Source organism: Salmo salar, chromosome 11, assembly GCF_965601325.2.
Source record: "Salmo salar chromosome 11, fSalSal1, whole genome shotgun sequence".
NCBI lineage: Eukaryota > Metazoa > Chordata > Actinopteri > Salmoniformes > Salmonidae > Salmo > Salmo salar.
The window spans coordinates 85,545,513-85,568,815 of record NC_138301.1 but is presented as its reverse complement, the minus strand read 5'-3'; the positions used below and the strand labels follow the sequence as shown (position 1 = coordinate 85,568,815).

General features: G+C 43.9%; 3 protein-coding genes across 3 annotated transcripts in view; 2 read left to right on the top strand and 1 right to left on the bottom strand.

Moving 5' to 3' along the window:
- Positions 1–108: 108 nt before the first annotated feature.
- On the bottom strand, positions 109–3,332 carry LOC106563089 (crystallin, beta B1). The gene is made up of 6 exons (XM_014128318.3): positions 3,261–3,332; positions 2,468–2,609; positions 1,791–1,909; positions 1,391–1,523; positions 1,010–1,152; positions 109–512 (listed from the first exon to the last, which is right to left on the bottom strand). Exons 2-6 carry the CDS (start codon positions 2,588–2,590, stop codon positions 335–337), a joined length of 696 nt encoding a protein of 231 aa, XP_013983793.1. The 5' UTR covers positions 2,591–2,609; positions 3,261–3,332; the 3' UTR covers positions 109–334.
- A 5,296-nt stretch (positions 3,333–8,628) lies between these two features.
- LOC106563090 (beta-crystallin A4) lies at positions 8,629–11,741 on the top strand. Its single transcript, XM_014128319.3, has 6 exons — positions 8,629–8,699; positions 9,812–9,858; positions 10,562–10,680; positions 10,854–10,995; positions 11,140–11,282; positions 11,522–11,741. Exons 2-6 carry the CDS (start codon positions 9,820–9,822, stop codon positions 11,667–11,669), a joined length of 591 nt encoding a protein of 196 aa, XP_013983794.1. The 5' UTR covers positions 8,629–8,699; positions 9,812–9,819; the 3' UTR covers positions 11,670–11,741.
- A 1,572-nt stretch (positions 11,742–13,313) lies between these two features.
- The window catches only part of LOC106563006 (G protein-coupled receptor kinase 3), a 67,679-nt gene continuing 57,689 nt past the window's right edge, over positions 13,314–23,303 (top strand). Inside the window, 1 exon segment of the mRNA XM_045689891.2 lies at positions 13,314–15,488. Coding sequence (XP_045545847.1) covers positions 15,376–15,488 — 113 coding nt within the window. The 5' untranslated portion in view covers positions 13,314–15,375.

Below are 23,303 nucleotides of genomic sequence, written 5' to 3'. Positions count from 1 at the left end.
GAGAGAAAGAAACAATGAATATCAAACAGACAGAAAAGGACAACGAAGCACAAAATGTTGTCACAGTGAACACAAGGCTTTGAATAAAGTAGTCCAGGTCGAACGGAATTCAAGTTTTTCAAAACATGTTTATTATTTGGCATCATAAAAAGTCATTTAGGTTGTTCCGGTCGGTAGGATGCTGCCGTTCCATCCCTTTAGGATGGAGGGGTGAAGGTGGGAGAAGGGAAGGAAAGGAGGAATAGGATTGGAGAAATAAAAAGCGCCCGATGGGCGGGTTGAGTGAGGGAGGGCTGGCTGGCTGCAGTTACAGCGTGCATCCACCAGAGGTCGCTCACTTGCTGGCGGAGGTGAGGTTGAAGCAACCACGCTGGTGGAACTGCATGTCCCTGACGCGACGCATGGACTGGATCTGAGGCTGGAAGGCACAGAACTCGTTGTAGTGTCTGTAGTCACCACACTCAAATAGGTACTGGTAGCCTCTGTATCCGGGGTACTGGTAACCCACCCACCTGGAGAGAGGAGGAAAGGAGAGAGAGAGAGAGAGAGAGGGAGGAGGGGGGGGGGGGTAATGTTTTGTTACATTTAGATTGATAGTCATTTTTAGGCTGTTTGTAGAGACAACATGACTCACATTGGAGTTCTGTTTTTCCACTTAAAGTGTGCAATAGTTATAAATGTACCCGTGACATTCTATGACACACAAACACAAGCCAGTCCTCCTCCCTGTAACTGCCTGAATACTTCACTTTATACAGTGACACTTCCCACAAGGCCTCGTTGTCACTAGGCAGGAACCTGCAACTCTGCCTCAGGCTCTGGGCCATACATAGGTCACTATACTGCTAATGTATTGCTGCTCTATTTCTTGCTTCTCCTACAGATATGGGTTTTTATCTTCGATATAGGTGAGTATTTTTCAGTCCCTGTATCCATAAAAATAGGTTTCTGGTGTGTGTGCGTAAGTACGAGTGTGTGTGTGGTTGAGTGTGTGTGTGTGTACACTCACACTCCGCCGGGCACCCTCACGCTGCCCACTCTGTCGGTGAAGCCGTGCGCCCAGAGGGTGGGAACGTCATCCTCCTGGATCTCCATCTTATTGCCCTTAAAGTCGGAGAGCTCAAACAGACAGATCTTGTGCTCCAGGCTGTCCTGTGGAGGGAAGGAGAGAGGGATGGGAAAGAGGGGGGAAGGAAGGAGAGAGAGTGTCAGGGAAAAGGTTGGAGGGTATCTTCACTAGCTACTGTATTAGACCTGGTCATCTGCTGTTCTCGCTCTAGCGAACTCATTCGTCACTGTCATGTTTGGAATGTGTGTGAGAGAGAGTATATTGGAAAATGTGACAGTGTGTGTGTGTGTGTGTGTGTTTTGGAATGCGTGTGTTCCTCACCATGCGGATGGGTCTGAGGGACATGAGGCAGTCGCTACGGTAAGAGTTGCTCCAGGTATCCCAGCGAGGGTACTCTCCCTTCTCCAGGATGAACATCTCCCCACGGAAGTTAGTCTGCTCAAAAGCAACAAAGCTGGAGAGGGGTGGCCGCCGGGGACAAGGGGAGAGGGGGGAGAGGGATTAGAAGATGGGTCCAAATGAAATGAGCGTGAAGGGCCACGAAAAATGACAGCATCAGTGTTTGGGCTCAAATGTTTGGGCTCAGTCTGAGTTTGTCTTCCTGTGTGTTGGACTAGCATGTAGAGTTGATTGCTTTGTGTGTGATTGTGTCCTGTAGATGTATATGTGTGTGACTGTGTGTGTGTGTAATCTTGCCCTGTAGGTGTGTGTGTCCACTTACGGGCCGCACTCAACGATGATACTGCGCACTCTGTCCATGCCGCGTTCACACACGTTCATGCACTCGTTCTGGATCTCCATCATTCTGCCCTGGAAGTTCTCCTGGTCAAACAGCATGATCTACAGGGGGCAGTGGTCAGAGGTTAGATGCCATTATCAATGGAAGAGGTCAAGGGTGAGATACTGTCCTTCTTCCACAAATATTGTATTCTGTGTTGACCCTTTTGCCATAGAATTAGAACACATTTGGTGCCTTTTACTACTGCAGGTATGTAACTCGGTCTCAGAGCCCTTTACCGTTTGTCACTCAGTTTATCAATCAGTTAGAAAGCTCTGAAGTTCTTCATGGCTCGGACTACCTGTACAGAAGCTTCCTTCCACTAAACCCAAAGCCACCTGTACTGCTGTGAAGGCTGCAAGATCTCTGGGGTCATCTTAAGACCCGCCGACTTAAGTAGCAACATTTACCAACCACAACAAACGCCCTGTATAATGTTCTATCCATAGTCAATTAACCCAGCTCAGATAAAAATTCAAAGAGAATGGCTAACTTTAAACTGTTTGCTGTTCCCACACAATGGGTGGACATTACTCTTCTTTATTTTCTAGAGTTACAATTTGAATCCAGCTCCTGTGCCAAGTGGGTTGTGTGCATTTTTAATGAGGGTGCTGACTCACTCGGAAGTTTCCGACGCTGGGTTCTCCAGTCTTAGTGGCCTTGCTAGTGGCAGCAGGGGCAGGGGCTCCCTTGTCCTTGACATCAGTGCCCTGGCTGGAGGCGGACTTGGCGGTCTGAGACATGGTGAGGGATCAGGAGATTCTGACAGAGAGCGGGGGGAGGGATGGATGGATGGAGGGAGAAGGAAAGGATGGAGGGGGATAAGGGGTAGAGGGAGGGAGGGAGAATAGAGAGATGAGAGAGAGGACAGGGAGAGGAGAGGAATGTCAGAGGAAAGAAGATAGAGCAGGCAGTGAGAGTAAAAGAGAGGAAGAAGGGGAAAGAGGGCGAGAGAGAAGAGGATGAATGCAAGTAAAGAAAGGGAAAGGGAGAATGGTGTGGGAGGTAGAGAGATCGATTGAGAGAAAGAGGGACAGGGAGCGAAAAAATAGATCAAACACAGATCAGGTAAAGGTGCGGCATCTATGTTCTCACTACAGAGTGAATGTGTGTTGCTTGTGTATGTGTTACTATTTCTTAGTTTTGTAACTAACTGAGGCAGGAAACAGCGGCCAAACACTTCCATAGGATGGATCAGAATCTCCAAGGAGAAAATAACCATCCATTGTACCAATCCAGCCTGGGGTCTGAGTGCCTCATCTAGGCCCTGAGGCCTGGGCCTCTGTTAGGGCCTCTGCCCCGCCTGTGGGGTGACACACCCGAGCATGGTAGGCTGAGAGGAGTGGGCCCCTGTGTGCTGTTTGCTGCTGTGGATCGACTGCTGTTTTCAGTTTGTGTGGGGTGTGTCCTTACCTGCGTGTACAGCTTGCTGTGGCGTGTGGGGTAGGCTGGATCGTGCTGGCCACCTCAGCGCAGAACCCTAGCTTTTATACCCTGGCAAAGGCTGAACGCAAGGGCTCAGTGGACAATAGAAACACCAGCGTCATCAGAGTTGGTCTGGACCAAAGCCCCCTGGGTCATCGCAACAACCAGAACCCTCCTCTGCCCCCCCGCGCTGCCTGTAAGCACTTTACTGTCAATGGAAAGCCCTGACAACAGCAATTTCCCCCTCTGTTAGTGCGCTGGGCCTGTAAGCTACAGTAACATATAGGGCACAGGAATGCATAGACCTGGAGGGCGCAAGAAGTTAACACACACACACTCTCTCTCTGTATCTTTCTCTAACTCTAACAGGCGAAACTGCACCAGCACTTAGCTTAGTTTTGAAAAGAGAAAGACTTATGATTCAAATGACATAACATTTTATTTTGAAGTGGGAAAATGTGAATAAGAAAAGGTGGGATTGCAATTTATTTCCATTCACGAACGTTTTGTCCGGACTGATTTTTTTTTCTGATCTTCTTCTTCTTCATCTGGTTAGTTGAGAGCAATCAATAAAATAAAGTTATGCTCCCTATTCATATTTTTCAAATGAGAATGATCATAATGGGGCAGCGGTGGGTAGCCTAGTGGTTAGAGCGTTGGACTAGTAACCGAAAGGTTGCAAGATCGAATCTCCGAGCTGACAAGGTAAAAATCTGTCGTTCTGCTCCTGAACAGGCAGTTAACCCACTGTTCCTAGGCCATCATTGAAAATAAGAATTTGTTCTAAACTGACTTGCCTAGTAAAATAATGTATTATTATTAAAGAACATGTAAAGGACCTGTCACTAGGTGATCATATCTCACACAGACTGTCTTTTTTTGTCTCCCACACACACATACAGCACGCACATGTTTCACATAGACATGAAGCTAACACACAGACAGTACCACAGCATTATAAAGCACCTAGAAGTGTGGTAAAGGAGGGTGATGGCGACATCGAGAGAAGCGGAATAATAGAGTAGAAATAACCTGGAGGAGAATGTCAAACCCTCTCTCTACTCTTCTACTCTCTTCTCTCTCCTTCCATATCTCTCGACCCCATCTCCCCTTCTCTCTCTCTACCCTCTCCAACAACCCCCCCCCCCCCATTTTCCCCTACCCCTTCTCACCACAGGTCTTTATGACAATGTTCTTCTTCTCCGTCCATTTTCCAATCAAGTACAGGTCTCTCCACTGTGTACTGTAGGTCAATACCAATGATCATGTAGTCATGTTGCTGTATGACTTTTAAATGTTGACGTGTGCATCGCGATCCTCGATTGATTGATTGTTCATCACCTATACCTATCTAAGATAAAAACCCATATCTGTTGGCTGAAGCAAGAAATAGAGCAGCAATACATTAGCAGTATAGTGACCTATGTATGGCCCAGAGCCTGAGGCAGAGTTGCAGGTTCCTGCCTAGTGACAACATGAGGCCTTGTGGGAAGTGTCACTGTATAAAGTGAAGTATTCAGGCAGTCACAGGGAGGAGGACTGGCTTGTGTTTGTGTGTCATAGAATGTCAAGGGTACAGCTGTGATGAAAATCCACTACTAGGGCATAATGAGTCCAAAACTAGCTGGTTGAGTTAAGGTTGGTTGAGTAAAGGTTGGTTGAGTAAAGGTTGGTAGAGTAAAGGTTGGTTGGTAGAGTAAAGGTTGGTTGGTAGGGTAAAGGTTGGTAGAGTAAAGTAAAGGTTGGTAGAGTAAAGGTTGGTAAAGTAAAGGTAGGTTAAGTAAAGGTTGGTAGAGTAAAGGTTGGTAGAGTAAAGTAAAGGTTGGTAGAGTAAAGGTTAGTAAAGTAAAGTAAAGGTTGGTTGAGTAAAGGTTGGTTGAGTAAAGGTTGGTTGAGTAAAGGTTGGTAAAGTAAAGGTAGGTTAAGTAAAGGTTGCTAGAGTAAAGGTTGGTTGGTAGAGTAAAGGTTGTTAGAGTAAAGGTTGGTTGAGTAAAGGTTGGTAAAGTAAAGGCTGGTAAAGTAAAGGTAGATTAAGTAAAGGTTGGTAGAGTAAAGGTTGGTAGAGTAAAGGTTGGTTGGTAGAGTAAAGGTTGGTTGAGTAAAGGTTGGTTGAGTAAAGGTTGGTTGAGTAAAGGTTGGTTGGTAGAGTAAAGGTTGGTTGAGTAAAGGTTGGTAGAGTAAAGGTTGGTTGGTAGAGTATTTGTTGGTTGGTAGGGTAAAGGTTGGTAGAGTAAAGTAAAGGTTGGTAGAGTAAAGGTTGGTAAAGTAAAGTAAAGGTTGGTAGAGTAAAGGTTGGCAAAGTAAAGGTTGGTAAAGTAAAGGTAGGTTAAGTAAAGGTTGGTAGAGTAAAGGTTGGTAGAGTAAAGTAAAGGTTGGTAGAGTAAAGGTTAGTAAAGTAAAGTAAAGGTTGTTAGAGTAAAGGTTGGTTGAGTAAAGGTTGGTTGAGTAAAGGTTGGTTGAGTAAAGGTTGGTAAAGTAAAGGTAGGTTAAGTAAAGGTTGCTAGAGTAAAGGTTGGTTGGTAGAGTAAAGGTTGTTAGAGTAAAGGTTGGTTGAGTAAAGGTTGGTAAAGTAAAGGTTGGTTAAGTAAAGGTTGGTAGAGTAAAGGTTGGTTGGTAGAGTAAAGGTTGGTTGAGTAAAGGTTGGTTGAGTAAAGGTTGGTAGAGTAAAGGTTGGTTGGTAGAGTAAAGGTTGGTAGAGTAAAGGTTGGTTGAGTAAAGGTTGGTAAAGTAAAGGTTGGTAAAGTAAAGGTTGGTAAAGTAAAGGTTGGTTGATAGAGTAAAGGTTGGTAGAGTAAAGGTTGGTAGAGTAAAGGTTGGTTGAGTAAAGGTTGGTAAAGTAAAGGTTGGTTGGTTGATAGAGTAAAGGTTGGTTGAGTAAAGGTTGGTAGAGTAAAGGTTGGTAGAGTAAAGGTTGGTAGAGTAAAGGTTGGTTGAGTAAAGGTTGGTAAAGTAAAGGTTGGTTGATAGAGTAAAGGTTGGTAGAGTAAAGGTTGGTAAAGTAAAGGTTGGTAAAGTAAAGGTTGGTAGAGTAAAGGTTGGTAGAGTAAGGGTACAAAAAAAGTGTTTAAAATAATGGCAAATGATGATCTCAACAGATAAAATGCAAAAATACATAGACCAATTTTACATGGAAACCCGGGCACCTATCAATGTCTAGGAAATCCACCTCTGTATTATTTATAATTCAGTCATTCTTCTGTTATCTTCATTCTAAGCAGGGCAGTGTATAATAGGCAACATAGGCTGTGTTTACAAAGGCAGTCCAATTCTGATCTTTTTATTGGAAAAGGAGCTGATCTGATTGGTCAAACGACCAATTAGTGAAAAAAAGATTAGAATTGAGCTGGCTGTGTAAAGGCAGCCATACAGCCATAGATACCAGCTTTCCACAGGATCCAGTCAGAGAGAGGTAGGCTAGTACCAGTCTAGTCTCTGCTCCTTTCTCTGTTGACTAATGGTTGACTGGGCAGTCACTCTGCTGTCATAACAGCCAGCACAGCGCTGTGCTCGCTCAACACAGTGTTGTGAGCTAATGCTACAGGTATCTGGCTAACACCAAAGCCATGGCTATGCTAAAGCTATGGCATGCTAACGCTATGGATAATGCAAAAGCCATGGCTATGCTAAAGCTATGGCTAATGCAAAAGCCATGGCTATGCTAAAGCTATGGCTAACACCAAAGCCATGGCTATGCTAAAGCTATGGCTAACACCAAAGCCATGGCTATGCTAAAGCTATGGCTAATGCAAAAGCCATGGCCAATACTACAGCTATGGCTAATGTGTTATAAACAGCTTACGCCTTATAACAGAGTTTGTCAAAACATGTCAAAACAACATGTGTTCATGAATGAATAAATTATTGTAAGCAACCTTATTTTAGTGCTGTGAAGTTTTTTTGAGTAATTGTTTTCTTCTTTTTGTACTGACCTACAACACTATAACACAGTTTGTTAAACAACAAATTAAATAAATGCATATGTAAAAGGCATGATTTATACTTTTGAATTGATTCAGTTGTGATGGTTAAAAAATATATATAAACATATTTAGGAAAGTTAATGAAATACAAGAATATTCCCTTCGAAAAAAAGGACACACCGCCTAGGTAAAAATGACATAGCCATTTGGTTAGCCTAATGGTTAACCAACTATAATAGTTCATAAACACCATTTGTTTCCCTAAGCAGTCCGTTCCACTGTTGAAGTGTGACCAGTCTGAGGGTTTCATGCTAAAGCAGCTGGAGAAAGACTTGCCTACTGCTGACCCTCTTCCAACTCAGTCCTCTGTCTCATTTCTTGGCTCGGCTTATTCCCTCTCTCTCTCTCTCTCTCTCTCTCTATGTTTCTCTCTCTATCTTCCAGACGAGATGTCCACATTCCAGCACCAAATGGAGCCTCCTGCTGCTCTGTGTTATGAAACATGGGCGCATGCCCTGATCATGCTGCAGATTAACTATGATGAATTCGACGGGAGGAATAAGATACGCACCATCAACGCTACATGCCGTGTCACATTGTGGGGCTAACAGAATAACAACACCTTAGTCATCAACAATCTAAAAGTCAACCGTGCACAAGTTTAACTTGTACGTTTATATTGAAGATGTTCGGCTTCAGTCCTGTCAACCTTTTACCATGACAATCAACCAAAGGCATTAGTGATGACATAATAACAATTCAGTCAGTCAGACAGACAGACAGACAGACAGACAGACAGACAGACGCGCAGACAGACAGACAGACAGACAGACAGACAGACAGACAGACAGACAGACAGACAGACAGACAGACAGAATACTTTATCGATCCTTTAGAGGAAATAGGGGACAGTGATTGTAACAGAGCAGATGAGGTGAACCAGGGTGCGACAGACAGGGAGACAGACAGGTCTCTCCCTACAGGTGAGTAAAGGACATGACATGCTTGTCAACAGAGAGGACAGGGTCATCCATTAGGCTCTTGGGATATAGCTAGTTAGTTGACAGACCCATAAGAATCCATGAGATGTGATTGTGAACGATGGAAATAAAGAAGAAGTGAAAGGAGGAGATACTGAGGAAGAGGTAGAGAGAGACAGAGAGGGAGAGAGAGAGAAAAATCAAGTGTAGGCTACTATACGTGGCTTTTTGAGGGAATCCCCCTCCTCTCGTCGCCCCTTGACATTCTCTCTAAGTGCCCTGCACTTGTCTCTTCTCTCCTCCTCTTCTCCCTACCCCTGGTCCCTGCCCTGGGTGATAGTGTGGTGTCTGCACTTCTGTCCCTCTATAGATTAACCCTGCTTTTGTCGGCGGGACAAAGAGAGGCTCCTCCCCGCTGCTGAGCTGGGGCTTTCAGTGTGGCCCTTTGCCAGGGGAGGCTTTAAAAGGGTGGGGGCGCGTGAGTCCTCTCACTCTCATTCCGGGACAGCCAAGGGCATCAAAGCAAGGTGAGTCTCTCTGTCCCACCCAGAGAACCATAGCACCAGCCTGATCATCCACCCAGCCAGCCAGGCAGGAAGACAGAGCAGGTCAGAGTACCTAGGGTAGGGTAGCAGGCCCCATAATGACTCGGTCTGCCCGCCACCACTTCACACCGCAGCCAGGCAGGCCCAGGGGCATAACTCTGGGCCCCGGGAACAGGGACCAGGGGCCGACAAGGGATGGAAAGAGAACAATCGGAAGAAAAAAGGGAGAAAATAGAGAGAAAAATCAAGAGTAGCATAAAAAAAAAATAGGAAAAGGAGACCTAAAAAGGAATATCCTAGATGTGGCCCCTGGCCTGTTGGACTTTCCTCATTCCAGTACAGGATCTGTAAATAGCTGCTGACGCTTTCAATCCAGCATCACACAATGGTCCTGCTATTCAGGCCAGCCACTCCACAGCGCATGCTTTTAGCCTCGCTGGGATACTATCCTCACAGGCGTTTCAGCCCTGAACAACACATAGCTAAACCAAGACTTTTAGCCCTGCATACAGAGCTAAACCAGCCGAGCTGTACGGGCCTTTTCAGTACATAAAAGCAGGCCATGTAGCGTAGAACAGCATTGATGCGGTGGTACAATATGAATAGTTTATTACACAGGGAGGGAGTCCTGCTGTACTGGAATCTATTATGGGGGTTGAAGCACAATGCTGCTCCATTTTCTCCCTCCACCAGCTACTTTGCATACCTCTGTTATATATATATATATATATATATATATATATATATTTACCTGTATATTTGTTTGATGGTCAGTATTTTTTATATGGGCAAACTTTGTTGCCGAACTTTGTTGCGTGTCTGGGGCAGTGTGTGTGTTTATATGTGAAGAAAGTGTGTGTGTGTGTGTGTGTGTGTGTGTGTGTGTGTGTGTGTGTGTGTGTGTGTGTGTGTGTGTGTGTGTGTGTGAGGGAGAGAGAGAGAGTGTGTATAATGTGAGTATGAATGGGTGGGAAAGAAACGTTCAGCGGTCTAACTAGCATCCCGAGTTGCACATTGTCCAAATGTAACATTCTGCTATTTGTAAAAGCACTATTGTTTATAACAGCCCTGCTCTCTGTCCTCTCTCATTCCAGACAATAAGATGACTCACCATTGCACCAAGTTCTCCGGCCACTGGAAGGTATGTGAGACTGGCTTACTGAGTGTGCATCATATAAAAGGCCTGCCGTGGACCTGTTTCAATACTTTAAAATACATCCGTCCATGACCTAAAAGCAATGTGGTGGAATTCTTACTTCCACCTATCCCACCGTGGCAGATCAGTGATTACCTCAAGGAAGGAAGAGGGGAAAGAAGGATGAATTTGTCAAGGATTTGAGCTCAGTCTGTGGGTCCAGGAAAACTCTTTGACCAGAGAGATGCGGGAGAAACGGGTCTCTAGGATCAATGTGACAAACCGTTTATCACAGCAGTCTGTTCGGTCAACAGCAGGGTCGGGTCTAGACACGCTCTTTCTGTTCCCGCTGAACACATTACACCCTGCACGGATTTAGACAAATCACAGACCATATTAACTCTAAAGAGTTGTAGAGACTTACGGCTGCACACCACAGGCGGCTGGTGGCACCTTAATTGGGGAGGACGGGCTAACAGTAATGTCTGGAACGGAATGAATGGAACTTATCGAACGCGTCAAGCACATGTTTTCCACGTGTCTGATACCATTCCATTTATTCCATTCCAGACATTATTATGAGCCGTCCTCCCCTCAGCAGCCTCCCGTGCTGCACACAAATCTCAGCTTGAACCTGTCCAGGTAAATAGATAGATAGATACAGTATGTAACACATGTCTCTCTCTCTCTCTCTGTCTGTCCCTCTCAGATCATTGTCTTCGACGAGGAGTGCTTCCAGGGCCGTCGGCATGAGTTCACCTCAGAGTGCTGCAACGTGATGGAGTTCGGGTTCGAGACTGTGCGCTCCCTCAGGGTGGAGAGTGGAGCGTGAGTACTTACACACAAATCCCCACTTCATATCCCCACCCGCAGAAACACTCAAAACAGACCTTCCACTCGCTGGTTTCAGTCTTTAGAACTATTGCTCAGAGAAGCTGAGGGAAAATGATGATCTCAATGTGATGTCTTACTTCTTCCCTTTCTCCCTCTCGCTCCTATAGTTGGGTTGGCTATGAGCATGCTTCCTACCAGGGCCAGCAGTTTGTGCTGGAGAGAGGAGAGTACCCCCAGTGCGACGCCTTCGGCGGTAGCAATGCCTACCACATCGAGAGGATGACCTCCTTTAGGCCCATTGCCTGCGCTGTGAGTAACTAAACTACCGCTCTCTGTCTACTCCTATCTGTTTCCATCACTATCTATTCCACACTCTTCCTCTTGACTGACTAACTGACAATCCCCCCCCGTCCGTCCGTCCATCCGTCCGTCCGTCCGTCTTCGCCCCTCCAGAACCACAGGGAGTGTCGTATGACCATTTATGAGCGCGAGAACTACCTTGGTCGCAAGGGCGAGCTGAGCGATGACTACCCCTCCCTCCAGGCCATGGGCTGGTGCAACAACGAGGTTGGCTCCCTCAGGATCCAGTCCGGAGCGTGAGTAGCCGGGCCCTTACCACAGTCAACCTCTCTCTCTCTCCTTCTCTCTCTCTCTCCTTCTCTCTCTCCCTCCCTCTACTTCACTCACTTTCTCTCTCTCACTCCAATCTGCTTCTATCTCTCTCGCTCTTTCTCTCTCTCAATTTCCAATCAAATGTTTTACTACTCCCTTAGCCTCATAGTATCCATTACCGCCAACTGACTCTGAAATCTCTTTCTGTCTCTCTACCTAACAGTTTCGTGTGCTACCAGTACCCCGGATACCGTGGCTACCAGTACATCATGGAGTGTGACCGTCACTGCGGCGAGTACAAGCACTTCAAGGAGTTCGGCTCCCACTCCCAGACCCCTCAGATCCAGTCCATCCGCCGCATTCAGCAGTAACCTCTCACCCGTTATCCCAAGCTTAACCCCACTGTTACCCAATGCTGAATAAACTGTCTTTCTAAAACCTCACTGACCTCCCGTCCATGCTTGTGCCTCTCTGAATGTACGTCAACTGTAGGTGAAATTGTACTACTAGAAACATAGCTAAAGACAAACAAACAACCACGGGGCTGTTGAGACATTTTAGACTGGAGCGCTTTGGAAAACATTACATTTACTGGCCAGCAGGTGGCGCTACGTCTCCACGACAGTAATTGCACACACAAAAAAAAGGAAGATCAATCTATTGACAAAATATAATAATAAAATATTGCTTGGTTAAATCAAATATAACAGTGTGATGACGTACATTGTTAAATAGAATTATGAGACAAAGTGGCCTTCGAAGACAGGCTATGATAAGAGTCAGGTGGGTTGGTGGAAGCTCGGCTGACCCCCATACCATTTGGGATGGGCATTGGAGCTCAATTTTGCAGTGCTTTCATCAGACGTGTTTGCTTCCCATTTGTAAAATACTTGTCCAAAAATAAATCACTGTTGTATAGGTTGTAAAGCCCAACAAAATTCGTCAGCAATTAGTATTTTATTAACAGTGCATCACATACTAAGGCCTACTGGCCAATTCATATGCATACTGAATTTTAGGAAAATCAAGTGTCACATTTAAATATGCGTATATATGCTTCAAAATCTGATTAAACAGGTCTCCAACATACGCCTACAATAAAGTGGTTTCAAGATACACAAATGGGTTGTCTACTGATTCAGGGATTGGTCCATTGGATTGATCCGGCTAGTTATCTCCCAGATGTCTGCACCCCCAAAGCCAATTCCTCCTTCGGCCGCCTCTCCTTCCAGTTCTCTGCTGTCAATGACTGGAACGAACTACAAAAATCTCTGAAACTGGAAACACTTCCCCCTCACTAGCTTTAAGCACCAGCTGTCAGAGCAGCTCACAGATTACTGCACCTGTACATAGCCTATCTATAATTTAGCCCCAAATCTACCTCTTCCCCTACTGTATTTATTTATTTTGCTCCTTTGCACCCCATTATTTCTCTTTCTACTTTGCACTTTCTTCCACTGCAAATCTACCATTCCAGTGTTTTACTTGCTATATTGTATGTACTTCGCCACCATGGCCTTTTCTTTTGCCTTTACCTCCCTTATCTCACCTCATTTGCTCACATTGTATACAGACTTATTTTTCTACTGTATTATTGACTGTATGTTTGTTTTACTCCATGTGTAACTCTGTGTTGTTGTATGTGTCAAACTGCTTTGCTTTATCTTGGCCCGGTCGCAATTGTAAATGAGAACTTGTTCTCAACTTGCCTACCTGGTTAAATAAAGGTGAAAAAAAAGAATAATAAAATGTGTCACTCATCTATTATTCATGTGATAGTCAAAAAAAAGATACCCATACTGAGTGCCTAGTGCCTACCTCCCTCTTTTGAACACTGTTACAAACAATGTATTTTCTTTTTTAGTTAAACAGAATAGTGCTCATTTTATATAAACGTTTTTTTTTTTTTTTACTAAAATCGTAATTGGGCATTTATAATCATGTAGTTCCCCGTCCATGAGCGATCCGGCTCCGTGACATGTTTTCCAGGCGTCTCAATCGCAGCGTGAGGAAGTGGGGCTTTCACAGTAGCTAAACTAGCTTGTTTCTGAGAATACAGAATACACTGGGGGACACACACACAAAACCCCACCACACAGCTGCACACAGGAGACTCAGCCGACCAAACGGAGTCAAGTCTACGGTCTCTACTCGGACTCGCCAGGGATAAACAAGAAGAAATCTGTGCCTCTTTGAGGAACGTAAAACGAAACAGGATATCAAAACGTTCTCCCGCGTCGTCAGATTCGGTCGAACGCACCGATCTCGGCGGCTCGTCCGGGGATTCCTTCTGGCTACTGTAGCAAGAGGAAAGCGTCTTGGGTAGCGCGCAAGCAAGGGAGGAAAAAAAGAAACGTACGGTCACAACACTTGACTCGAGGAAGACGCTGACAGGCAGCTGACATTAGAAGACAAAATATGCTCTTAGGTTGTTCGTTTATCTTCCGTTGTATGTTGGTTAGCTAGCAAGTTTCTGTCGGTCGCCCGGTGAAAGACTCAACTTCCAGTGGAAGTCAAGTGGCGAGAGACCGTGGACGGTTGACAAGCTAACGTTAGCTAGCCAATTTCCTCCTTCCAACGCCCCCTCCCCCCATCATAACAGCTAGCTAGCCACTGGTGTCTCCACGCCAGAGCCCACAACACTGGGTGAAAGAAATGATTATGGTCAAATTTGTGTGCGGTTTGAAATGACGTGCATTTGCCCGAAGATCAGGATTCGTTAGCTGAGATCGCTAACTGCATGAGTGGGTTTCGTGTCGGTGCGATAAAGCGGTTGGTAGCTAGCGCTAGCTATCTACGCTAGCTCAGTGAGTATATTATCTAACGTTAGCTGGTTAGTTCAAATTGAACTGGCTACAGTTACAGGATTAGCTACTTGCTAGCTACTGTAAGTAACTCGCTACCAAGTAGCAACGTTTTGCACAGCAGTTGGTCGTAGCAAACAATTGTCCCCTAGTTAAATTTAGAATCTAACGTTAACTGGCTGTTTTCGTGGCATCATTTGTATAAATATTGCATATAGTTACTGTAGTGCCAATAACATATTGTTGTTTTCTTGTTAGCTAGATAGATTTTTTGTCGGGTATCTAGCTGATTGTTTAAGCATATTTTTTGTTGTTGCATGCTGGCCTGGATATTCAACTAGCAACCTGCGTCTGTATGGCGACGTTGTACGATGTATGTCCTCTGATCAAGAATAACATTGTAGACAGACAGGAAGCCAACAACTGGCGATATGAAAGCAACGCTGGCAATTGTTTTGATTGTTCATTTTGGTGAATACGTGTGAACCTACCTTATTCGACATCTGGACTATTCAATTCGTGGTCGGATTATTATTTTTTTTTACACAGGCGAGCTGGCTTGCTCTTGTTATTTTAGCTTTCTACCCTTGTCATCGGCCCATCTTTGTCGATGCTTAATGTTTTGTTTTATATTAAAGCATAGGCGACAAGAAACAGTTGGGAAGCTTGGAACATACGTCTTGCTGGAGTCACACGTACCGCAATATTTACATTATTTTTTTAGCTTGCCAAGAAGATAAAACAAATCATCCAGGATCAGTGGGGTTTGACAGTTATTAGCTAACTAGCTGGCTCGCTAGTTAGCCAAATCTAGCAGGTGGTCCATCTAAATAAGTGAAGCGCTCTGAATGTGTGGAGGGGGGTGCAGAAACGAAAATCTCATCAATCTTGTCTGCCATTTATTTTTAACTGCTTATATTCAGGGGGCCATGAAACCACCACACACGTTTTGCACATAACGGAACCTTATTGATGGAAGAAAAGAAGAACAAAAACACACCCAGATGAGTGAACTCTCCATAAACTAGTCATCTAGTGAGCTATCAATTTGTTTTTCTGTCACAATGGTTGTGTTTTGAGAGACCGTGTTTGCCAAACCTAGAGGAAGAAAACGAAACGCACCATTCGATGGTCGCCCCTTGTCATCCGCATAGCTGTCTTGGTCGCCCTGGTTGGATCTAGCTAGATTCCGTGGACATTCGCTTTGTCTTTCCTATATATAAAAACAAAAAAACGTTCCCACGACAGGTGTTGTGTCCACTCAAGGTTGAAGATGGCGGACCTCGAAGCAGTTCTCGCCGATGTCAGCTATTTGATGGCGATGGAGAAGAGCAAATCTACTCCAGCGGCCCGGGCGAGCAAGAAAATCATACTGCCTGAACCCAGGTACATAATTGCTCATCCGCCTTATATTGTGCCTCGGTCAGTCAATGTTTACCAGTCAAATTGGTGTGTTGTATGTATGTGTAGGGAGAAAAACCCTACCTAATTCAAATGTGTCAGTCAGTTGCAGTAGCTTGCTAAAGGAAACAATTTGTCAACTGTGTCTGGCTTCAGGGTCCCAACCATCTGAGGCCCCCATCCCTCAAATCCGCTTTAGTTCGATTTGCATCTGACATAATGCCATCCTAGAATTCTATCATTTTAATGATGCTTATTAACGATGGGTTCTGAAGACCAGACCAAGAGTCATTCCGGCTATTACCAAAACAGCCCATCTACCACCCAGGGTGGAAAGTTAACACCAGCCAACTCAAATGCTGGTAGATTTTGGCATTATCTGGTAAAATGTCTATTCTTACCAGCTGCATTGCATTTGGGAGCAGTTTATTTTATCCAAAGCTGACGTAAAAAAAAAAACATATATATATTTATTTATTTGAGTGGGTCAGCTCTGGAAGAGAGAAATCTGAATGCTAACGTGGTGAACGCGGGGTGGGGTGTACAGTAATCTGTGATTTGTACAGTCTTTTCTGTGATTCATCTTAATTCTAATAATATTTCCAACATTTAAGTGGCTGGTAAAATTGCGGCACTGCGGCTGGTGGACCAAAAAGTTGATTTACCACCCTGCTAACACCACCACCACCATCTGTTGGCAGAAGCTATTTATTTATTTATTTTTTGCTTTGAATATAAATAATATGCCATTTTTTTTTCATCTGTTACATTAATCTGTTAGGCCTATCTGTTTATGATGGAATGATGCGGTGAAAGATTAGAAGAGACCAATTGATAGAGGGAGCAGGACGGGGTCTTCTGCATCCATCCTAGCCTGATTAGTCAGGGAATACCAAAATACCATAAAGGTCAATGTATCAAAATAAACAACCAAATACTTTTATTTTGTAATGTATTTAATTAAAATACATGTATTTTGTATTTAAGGATACATTTGCAAGTAGCTGGGGCCGAACAGCGACAATGTCTTAGTAAAGTTTACAGAAATGTTTCCTTGCTATGACTGATATGTTGTTGTTTATCTACCTTAGTTGAGCAAGGCCCCCCGGATAATAGTGTCTGCAAGAAAGAGATCAAAATGTAACATTATGTGTGAAAATGAACACACCAAGATGAACAGCAAATCATACTGTTTCATGTTTTATTACTTATACGTACAAGATTTGATATATGAAATGTGTACTTGCAGGTTCCTTCTCGACAATGTAACACCAATAAGAAATAATTAAAGATTACAATACGAAACAGATAAATGGCACACAGTATTATTATTGGCCTTGTTTCGGGGCAGAGCTCATTAGAATTATACTCAGCATGCTTTGCAATTGTACATTTTTACATATACATTTGATATTTAGTTCATTTTAACAGACACTCTTATCACACCATAGTGCAATCAGGCTTCAGATACCAATGCAGGGGGAAAGGGGGTGGCAAAATATGAAGTGCAATAAAAATAATAATTTGAAAACACAAATTGCACCTCCTTGAAAGTATCTTGTCGCAAAATACATTGATGTGTAGTTCAGCCTAGTGTAACAGAAATGACAAAATACTCAGATGTAGTTGAAATAGATATTTCGTATACATGTGAAATAAGTTCTGCCCATCTCTGGCAGTTATACACAATGAACTGGGGGGGCGGCAGGTAGCCTAGTGGTTAGAGCATTGGACCAGTAACCGAAAGGTTGGTAGATCGAATCCCCGAGCTGACAAGGTAAAAAATCTGTCGTTCTGCCCCTGAACAAGGCAGTTAACCCACTGTTCCTAGGCCGTCATTATAAATAAAAATGTGTTCTTAACTGACTTGCCTAGTTTTAAAAAATAGTGTGTTTACCGGTCTGAAACTAATGCCTTCAAAATCGTGTGAATGCACCCTACAAGCTAGAATGTTGAATAAAATTTCATTTAAACGTACTCTTCCAGTTTTCTGAGCAGTTTTACCCAACTTTTTGAGGGGAGGGTATATGGTTCTGTTCGGCACCAAGATTAAGTTAGTTTTATATTGGATATATTTGTTTTTCTCCCGTCAATAGCTATTGAACCAAGGATGCCGTGACAATGAAAATGTTAAATTCCAAATCGGTAGGATGGAGAACAATCCACACGTATGCTTAGTTAACTTTAGATTTTTGGGGAATTTTCGGAGGAAGAATGAAACGTCACACACAAAAAAAGGTGTTAGTTGTTCCTCATCTTCCCCTGATTCAGAATATACCATTTTCATTGCATGCTTGATTAAATAGCTATTGAAGAGATTAAAAAAATAACAAATGAATATCCAATATTAAACAAATTTTACCTTGTTGGCGAACAGAAGCATATACCTACTGGCTCTCTAAAAAGTCAGGAAAACAATACTTTCCTGTGGTTATTTTGTCTCCAGAACAGCTGAAGGACAAACTGCACAGACAACCGGTAGAGTAAGCTTTGAAAGCTGCAATATATCACTTTTTTTGGGGCGACCCGACCAAATTCACATAGAAATGTGAGTTATAGATATGTCACTCATTAAAAGCAAGCCTAAGATGCTGTAGATCTGTACCATGTGCATTATTTCTATGCTTCCTATTCTTAAGTTTTGTTTTTGCTTCTTACTTTCAGTTTCATACACCAGCTTCAAACAGCTGAAAATATAATAGTTTTTGGAAAATGTATTTCACAGTGGTTTAGATGGTACAATGATTCTCTACACTATACTTGCTTGTTTTGTCACATAAAGTGAAATTAGTCAAACTATTAGGATTTTAGCAACCAGGAAATGGCAAAGCGATTTCTGCATAGTGCATCTTTTAAATGTAATTTTATTAAACATTCTGACATGTAAGCAACATTTACACTATTTTGCAGGGATTGGTTTCAGGCTGTGAGTAACAATTAATTGTGTATTACAGCCTGATTTAATCAGACTACATCCATCCATTCACATCTGTGTATCTCTCCCCTTCAGTAGCCTGACTCTGCCCACTCAATCACTGGTGTTTTAAGATAACTGTTTATTAACACAGGTTTTAAATAACAAATGCAGGCTTACAGGCAGGCAGCTACCATTGGGATGTTGTCGGGAAATGCGAGGCGATGGAAATGTTGCATTTTGGAGTGTGTGGTGTTTGCGAGGCCATTGATGCCAGCCTTAGCAACACATTCTGTCAGCTATTATTGTTGGAGCTAACTGCTGTGTCTAACTGCTGTGCAGCCCAGACAAAGATGTTATCTCCCGTTAGGTGTATAGTAGTGTGGATAGGCCCTGTTGTCTGTGACCTTTAGATACGATTCATGCTAAACTGTTTGCTATAAGCACTTTGGGTGTGACCCTGGCCGTGACCCATTCCCCAAGGGTGTCTGAGGGAGAGTTGGGCTATGCAAAAAAACACATTTCCAAATCACATGCATATTAGTACACACTTGTGAAACAGGATTAATATGAGCTCCCACCAAGTTGTTATTATATTTGCAAAAAATACAAATAAAATGCCTTACTATAACAGAAAACCAATTTGACCTTTTCAGATTTGGCTACACCTTCCTCTGCCAAACATTTCAATTCTCGTCAGGGTTTGAGTGTCTAGTCTGTTACAGTAGGAAGTCAAGCCTATACGGGAAAGAATGATGTGGTGGAGGGTTTGGTGATGTCTGTTTTGTTGGTGAAGAGTGGATATCGGTGGCATTCGCAATTGTGTGAATTGAACAGCGGATGGATGTGGTGAACGTGGGATAACATGTTAACAAGTGTCTGACTTGTAGTCTAGGCTCAGGCTGTAACGGCTAGGCTTAAAATCCCTTACCAAGCTTAAGCTTCAAAGCTTCAGAAGCACAGTATGTTATGCTGTCGCCATGTATTACTTGATGGACTTTTCGCGGTCATAATATGTAGCGTGGTGGCGAGCAACGAACATAGATCCAATGTCTTCCTCAAAGTTGTTTCTGACAATGTGTTACATTTGCTTTAATCCGAGTGATCCTTGCTGATGTGCTGAACGTTTTACCAAGTGGCAGGTAGCCTGTTGTTCATCAAATAGCTTAGAGACTTTAAGTATAGAGCTGACATGATTCACTTTTCTACCTGACACAGATCATTTCTATTCTGCAAAATACAGTCTATATATGTGAATCTTCTGTAACGTTGCAGATATAACTGTCACGAAAAGAGCTTTAAGCCTATTGCTTATTCTACAAGTTGGAGATGGGCTAGATGTCTGTCCGTTATACATTTCTATCTGAACGTTTTGTGACCCTGGGATGTATTCATTAGACGGATTCCGTTGCAAAATGTTTTGTGTTTTGCGGAACGTCTCGCAACAGACACCATTTACTCTAGGAACCAATAAGAAGCAAACGGAAGGAAAACGGGGAGTGACCTACCTGTTTTCGTTCCGTTTGCTCTGTTTACTTCCGTTTTGGTTCTTTAAACAGTAAATTGTTTCCGTTGCGAGACTCGGGAATACACCCCTGGTGTTTTGTGCAGCAGCACCCCACTGCCTAACGGGAGCTGTAGTGCAGACAGACTTCCTCACCGCTGACTGACCACCTCAAGGGATCAGATCAGCAACCCGGGCACCGGTTTCCTGGCCTCAGAATAAGCCTAGTCTTGGTCTAAGCACTTCCCAATAGAGATTCGCCATTGCTCACTCTTTTGCAGGACAGTGCTGCCATTTTACGCGCATTTGCGACCAAAAAAAAGAAATGTGCGCGAACTGCAAAAGTCAAGCATGAGTACATGTGCAAGTAAAATGTATAGCAAAATTGCTGTAGCTATTTCTGCAGTTTTGTTTTCGTACTCTTGTATATCGCACAAGGAAATACAAATCCCATATCCCACCTTGTGCAGCGACAGTGCATGGGGGGGCTGTGTAAGTGAAGTGCTGAAAGATACCAAATTTTGAAGCCCACAACACATGCATTTACCAGAAAGTCTACTAAAGTGAGACTTTGCCCTCGTGTTTCTTGGCTATTTACGTCGTTTTGTTCACCCGCTAGGTTCCTGACGTCACTGCTACCACGGAAATCTCCTGCCTGGAAAGGGTGACTCAAATATTTGAGGGGGTACATTGTACTTGATTGAGCATGGAACACCCCAGAAACCTATTATTCATGCACTTTCGGTAATTTGTTATTATTGAAACACTAGGGCTGGGAATTGACAGGGACTTCACGATACAATATTATCATGGTACTTGGGTGCCGATACGTTTTAGCGACTCTCACGATTCTATATGCATTTGCATCGATGTTCCAAACACATTTCTCACCGTATGTCTGCCGCAGAGGGACGAGAGATCCATGAGAACACGAGTTTCAGTCATGGAAATAAATGCTGAAAACAAATAGTCTCCCTATTTAAAAAGATGGAGAACGAGCTACGAAGGAAACAGTTTTGGTGCGGGCCCAGCAAACTAGTGCAAAAACACTATTGCGATTAATGTCAAAACGATACGATATAGCGTCAAAAATAATATCCGTGACATCCCTTTTTAGTGAAATGCAATATGGGATGCGTTTAGTCACATCTATTGATGAAATCAAATCACGAACCGGGCCAAAGTTGGCCTACAAATGGATGACATTATGCTTACAGAAACTCCACTGTGTGTGTTCAGGACAGGCTGGGCTGACCATGGCCATTTGGCAAAGCCACTTGTTCATTTGTTGTTTGCTATAGATGTTGTCAATGAACAGGTCCAAACTACAACCTAGACCAAATTTAGACTGTTGTTCTTGACTTTTCTACGCTGGTCTCATATTGAAACCAGTCTTTTCCACTGTGGGTGGTGCAGGCTTTTGCTCCAGCAGAGCAGTAACGCACCGGATTAATATTCTATCATCAGTCTTCAAACCAAGGCTTTGATTTGTAGAATCAGGCGCTTAGCTCTTCAGAAAAAGACATTCTGGCACTGAGAAATGATTAGCTAGCTAATTCTGTTAGTGTCGGTGTTTACAATTTAGCGAGGCTACTTCTCTGAAAGTGCCTATGTGTGTTCTATCCAGTCATAGTCAGGCTTCTGTGACTTCCTCATCCTCTCACAGTCCCAGCTCTGTCAGGCTCCGAGCTAGTTTAACGAGCTGCGTTGTGAAAGTGAAACGGAGTAGGCCTGCTGTTCGGGTTTCCCCCCCCCCAACAACCTGGAAAGCAGGTTTACTGCCCCAACATTGAAGGGCCGTTGTTTACTCCGAAGGGATCGGTATTCAGATGGTTTGACTCCTCCTTTTTCCCCTCGTAGCGTCGGTCGTACTACACACGTCAGGAGAAGTGTGCGGGGCGTCAATCTCAAATGGAAAAGATCGCCTCAGCTAATAAGCTTTGGAAGAGGTTGCTCTTCAGAGGCCAAACACTGAATTTAGCCTATTGCGTCCTAGGTGTGTGTGTGTGTGTGTGTGTGTGTGTGTGTGTGTGTGTGTGTTGAGCTTAGGTGTAGATGGGAATTCTATTGCTAATCATGCATTAGGTATTTGTTTACAGGGCAGAAGAGATAAGACGCTATTCATCTGTATTAAAAGAACATGTCATGGCGGTGATAGTGGGGTTTGCTTTAACACTGGCTGAAGTAGTAAGCTATACATGGCCTGCTCTTTATGATTTACGCTGCATTAGTCTCTCTCTCTCTCTGTCTCTCTCGCTGTCACTCTGCTCCATCTCTCTCTCTCTGTCTGTCTCTCTGCCTCGGTGTGTGTACTAAAGCCAGGATTACCATACAGCGCAGCGGGAATTAATACAGCAGATTGAGAGAAAGCATTAATTCCATCGGGCCAGGGTCAGCAACATCGCTACTGTCGTGGGCTGTGACATAGGCTAGTCCGTCCGAACATAAGCGGCTCAAGTGGACAGAGTGACTGTTTTAGCCGACAGTGCCACAACCGCCGCCATCCCAGAAACACTTACCAGATCTGACCCGTCTGATCCCTGGCCGGCTTTATGGAAATGATTTGTTTTTAATTTGATAAGGATTTAAAAGATTACCACTGGGATAATGTGTGTGCTCTCCTGGAATTGGCTATGATGACAATCCAACTAGAGGGAGTTAACAAGAGGGAGACATAGAGGGGGATATAGAGGGAGACATAGAGGGAGATATAGAGGGGGGGGAAGAGGAAGCGTGCTGAGAGCCAGCGTTGATGTGAGCTTTTAAATGTCTTGTAAAGGCAGTTCTGAAACGGTGAGGTAAATAAATAAAGGCCGTTTGTATTTTGTGTGTGTGTGTGTGTGTGTGTGTGTGTGTGTGACGTTGTAGAGAGAGCAGTGCTGCTACATTCTCCAGCCTTTGCCTGCTGGGCAGAGGTGGGATGTTGACGGCAGCACTGGAAGCGAGAGAGAGGAGTCCAGGATGGGGGGGGGGACACGAGCTCTGTATTGTTCGAGCGAGATCAGGGAGAGACGAGAGATGATGTGTGTTGTGCAGTAGGAGGTGGCAGGAATCAACTGGGAGGATAAGGAAGGATGACTGAGAGGAAGGGGGAATGTGGGGTAGTTGCAGGAGGCAGATTCAAATGGGGGGCGGCGGGGAGTGTGAAGCTTCCTCGTCTCCTCTCCTCCATCTCTCAATAATCTGAAGTATACAAGTCCTATCCGTTTCAATCCTCGACGGGAATTATTGAACTATTAGTAAGTGGGTGGAGTCGGTGGATTGTTATTGGCTATTGTAGCAGAGAGTGGATTCTGATTGGCCAGTGTGTTGTCTTTAACAAAATACATTTTTTTTTATTTAACCTTTATTTAACCAGGCAAGTCAGTTAAGAACAAATTCT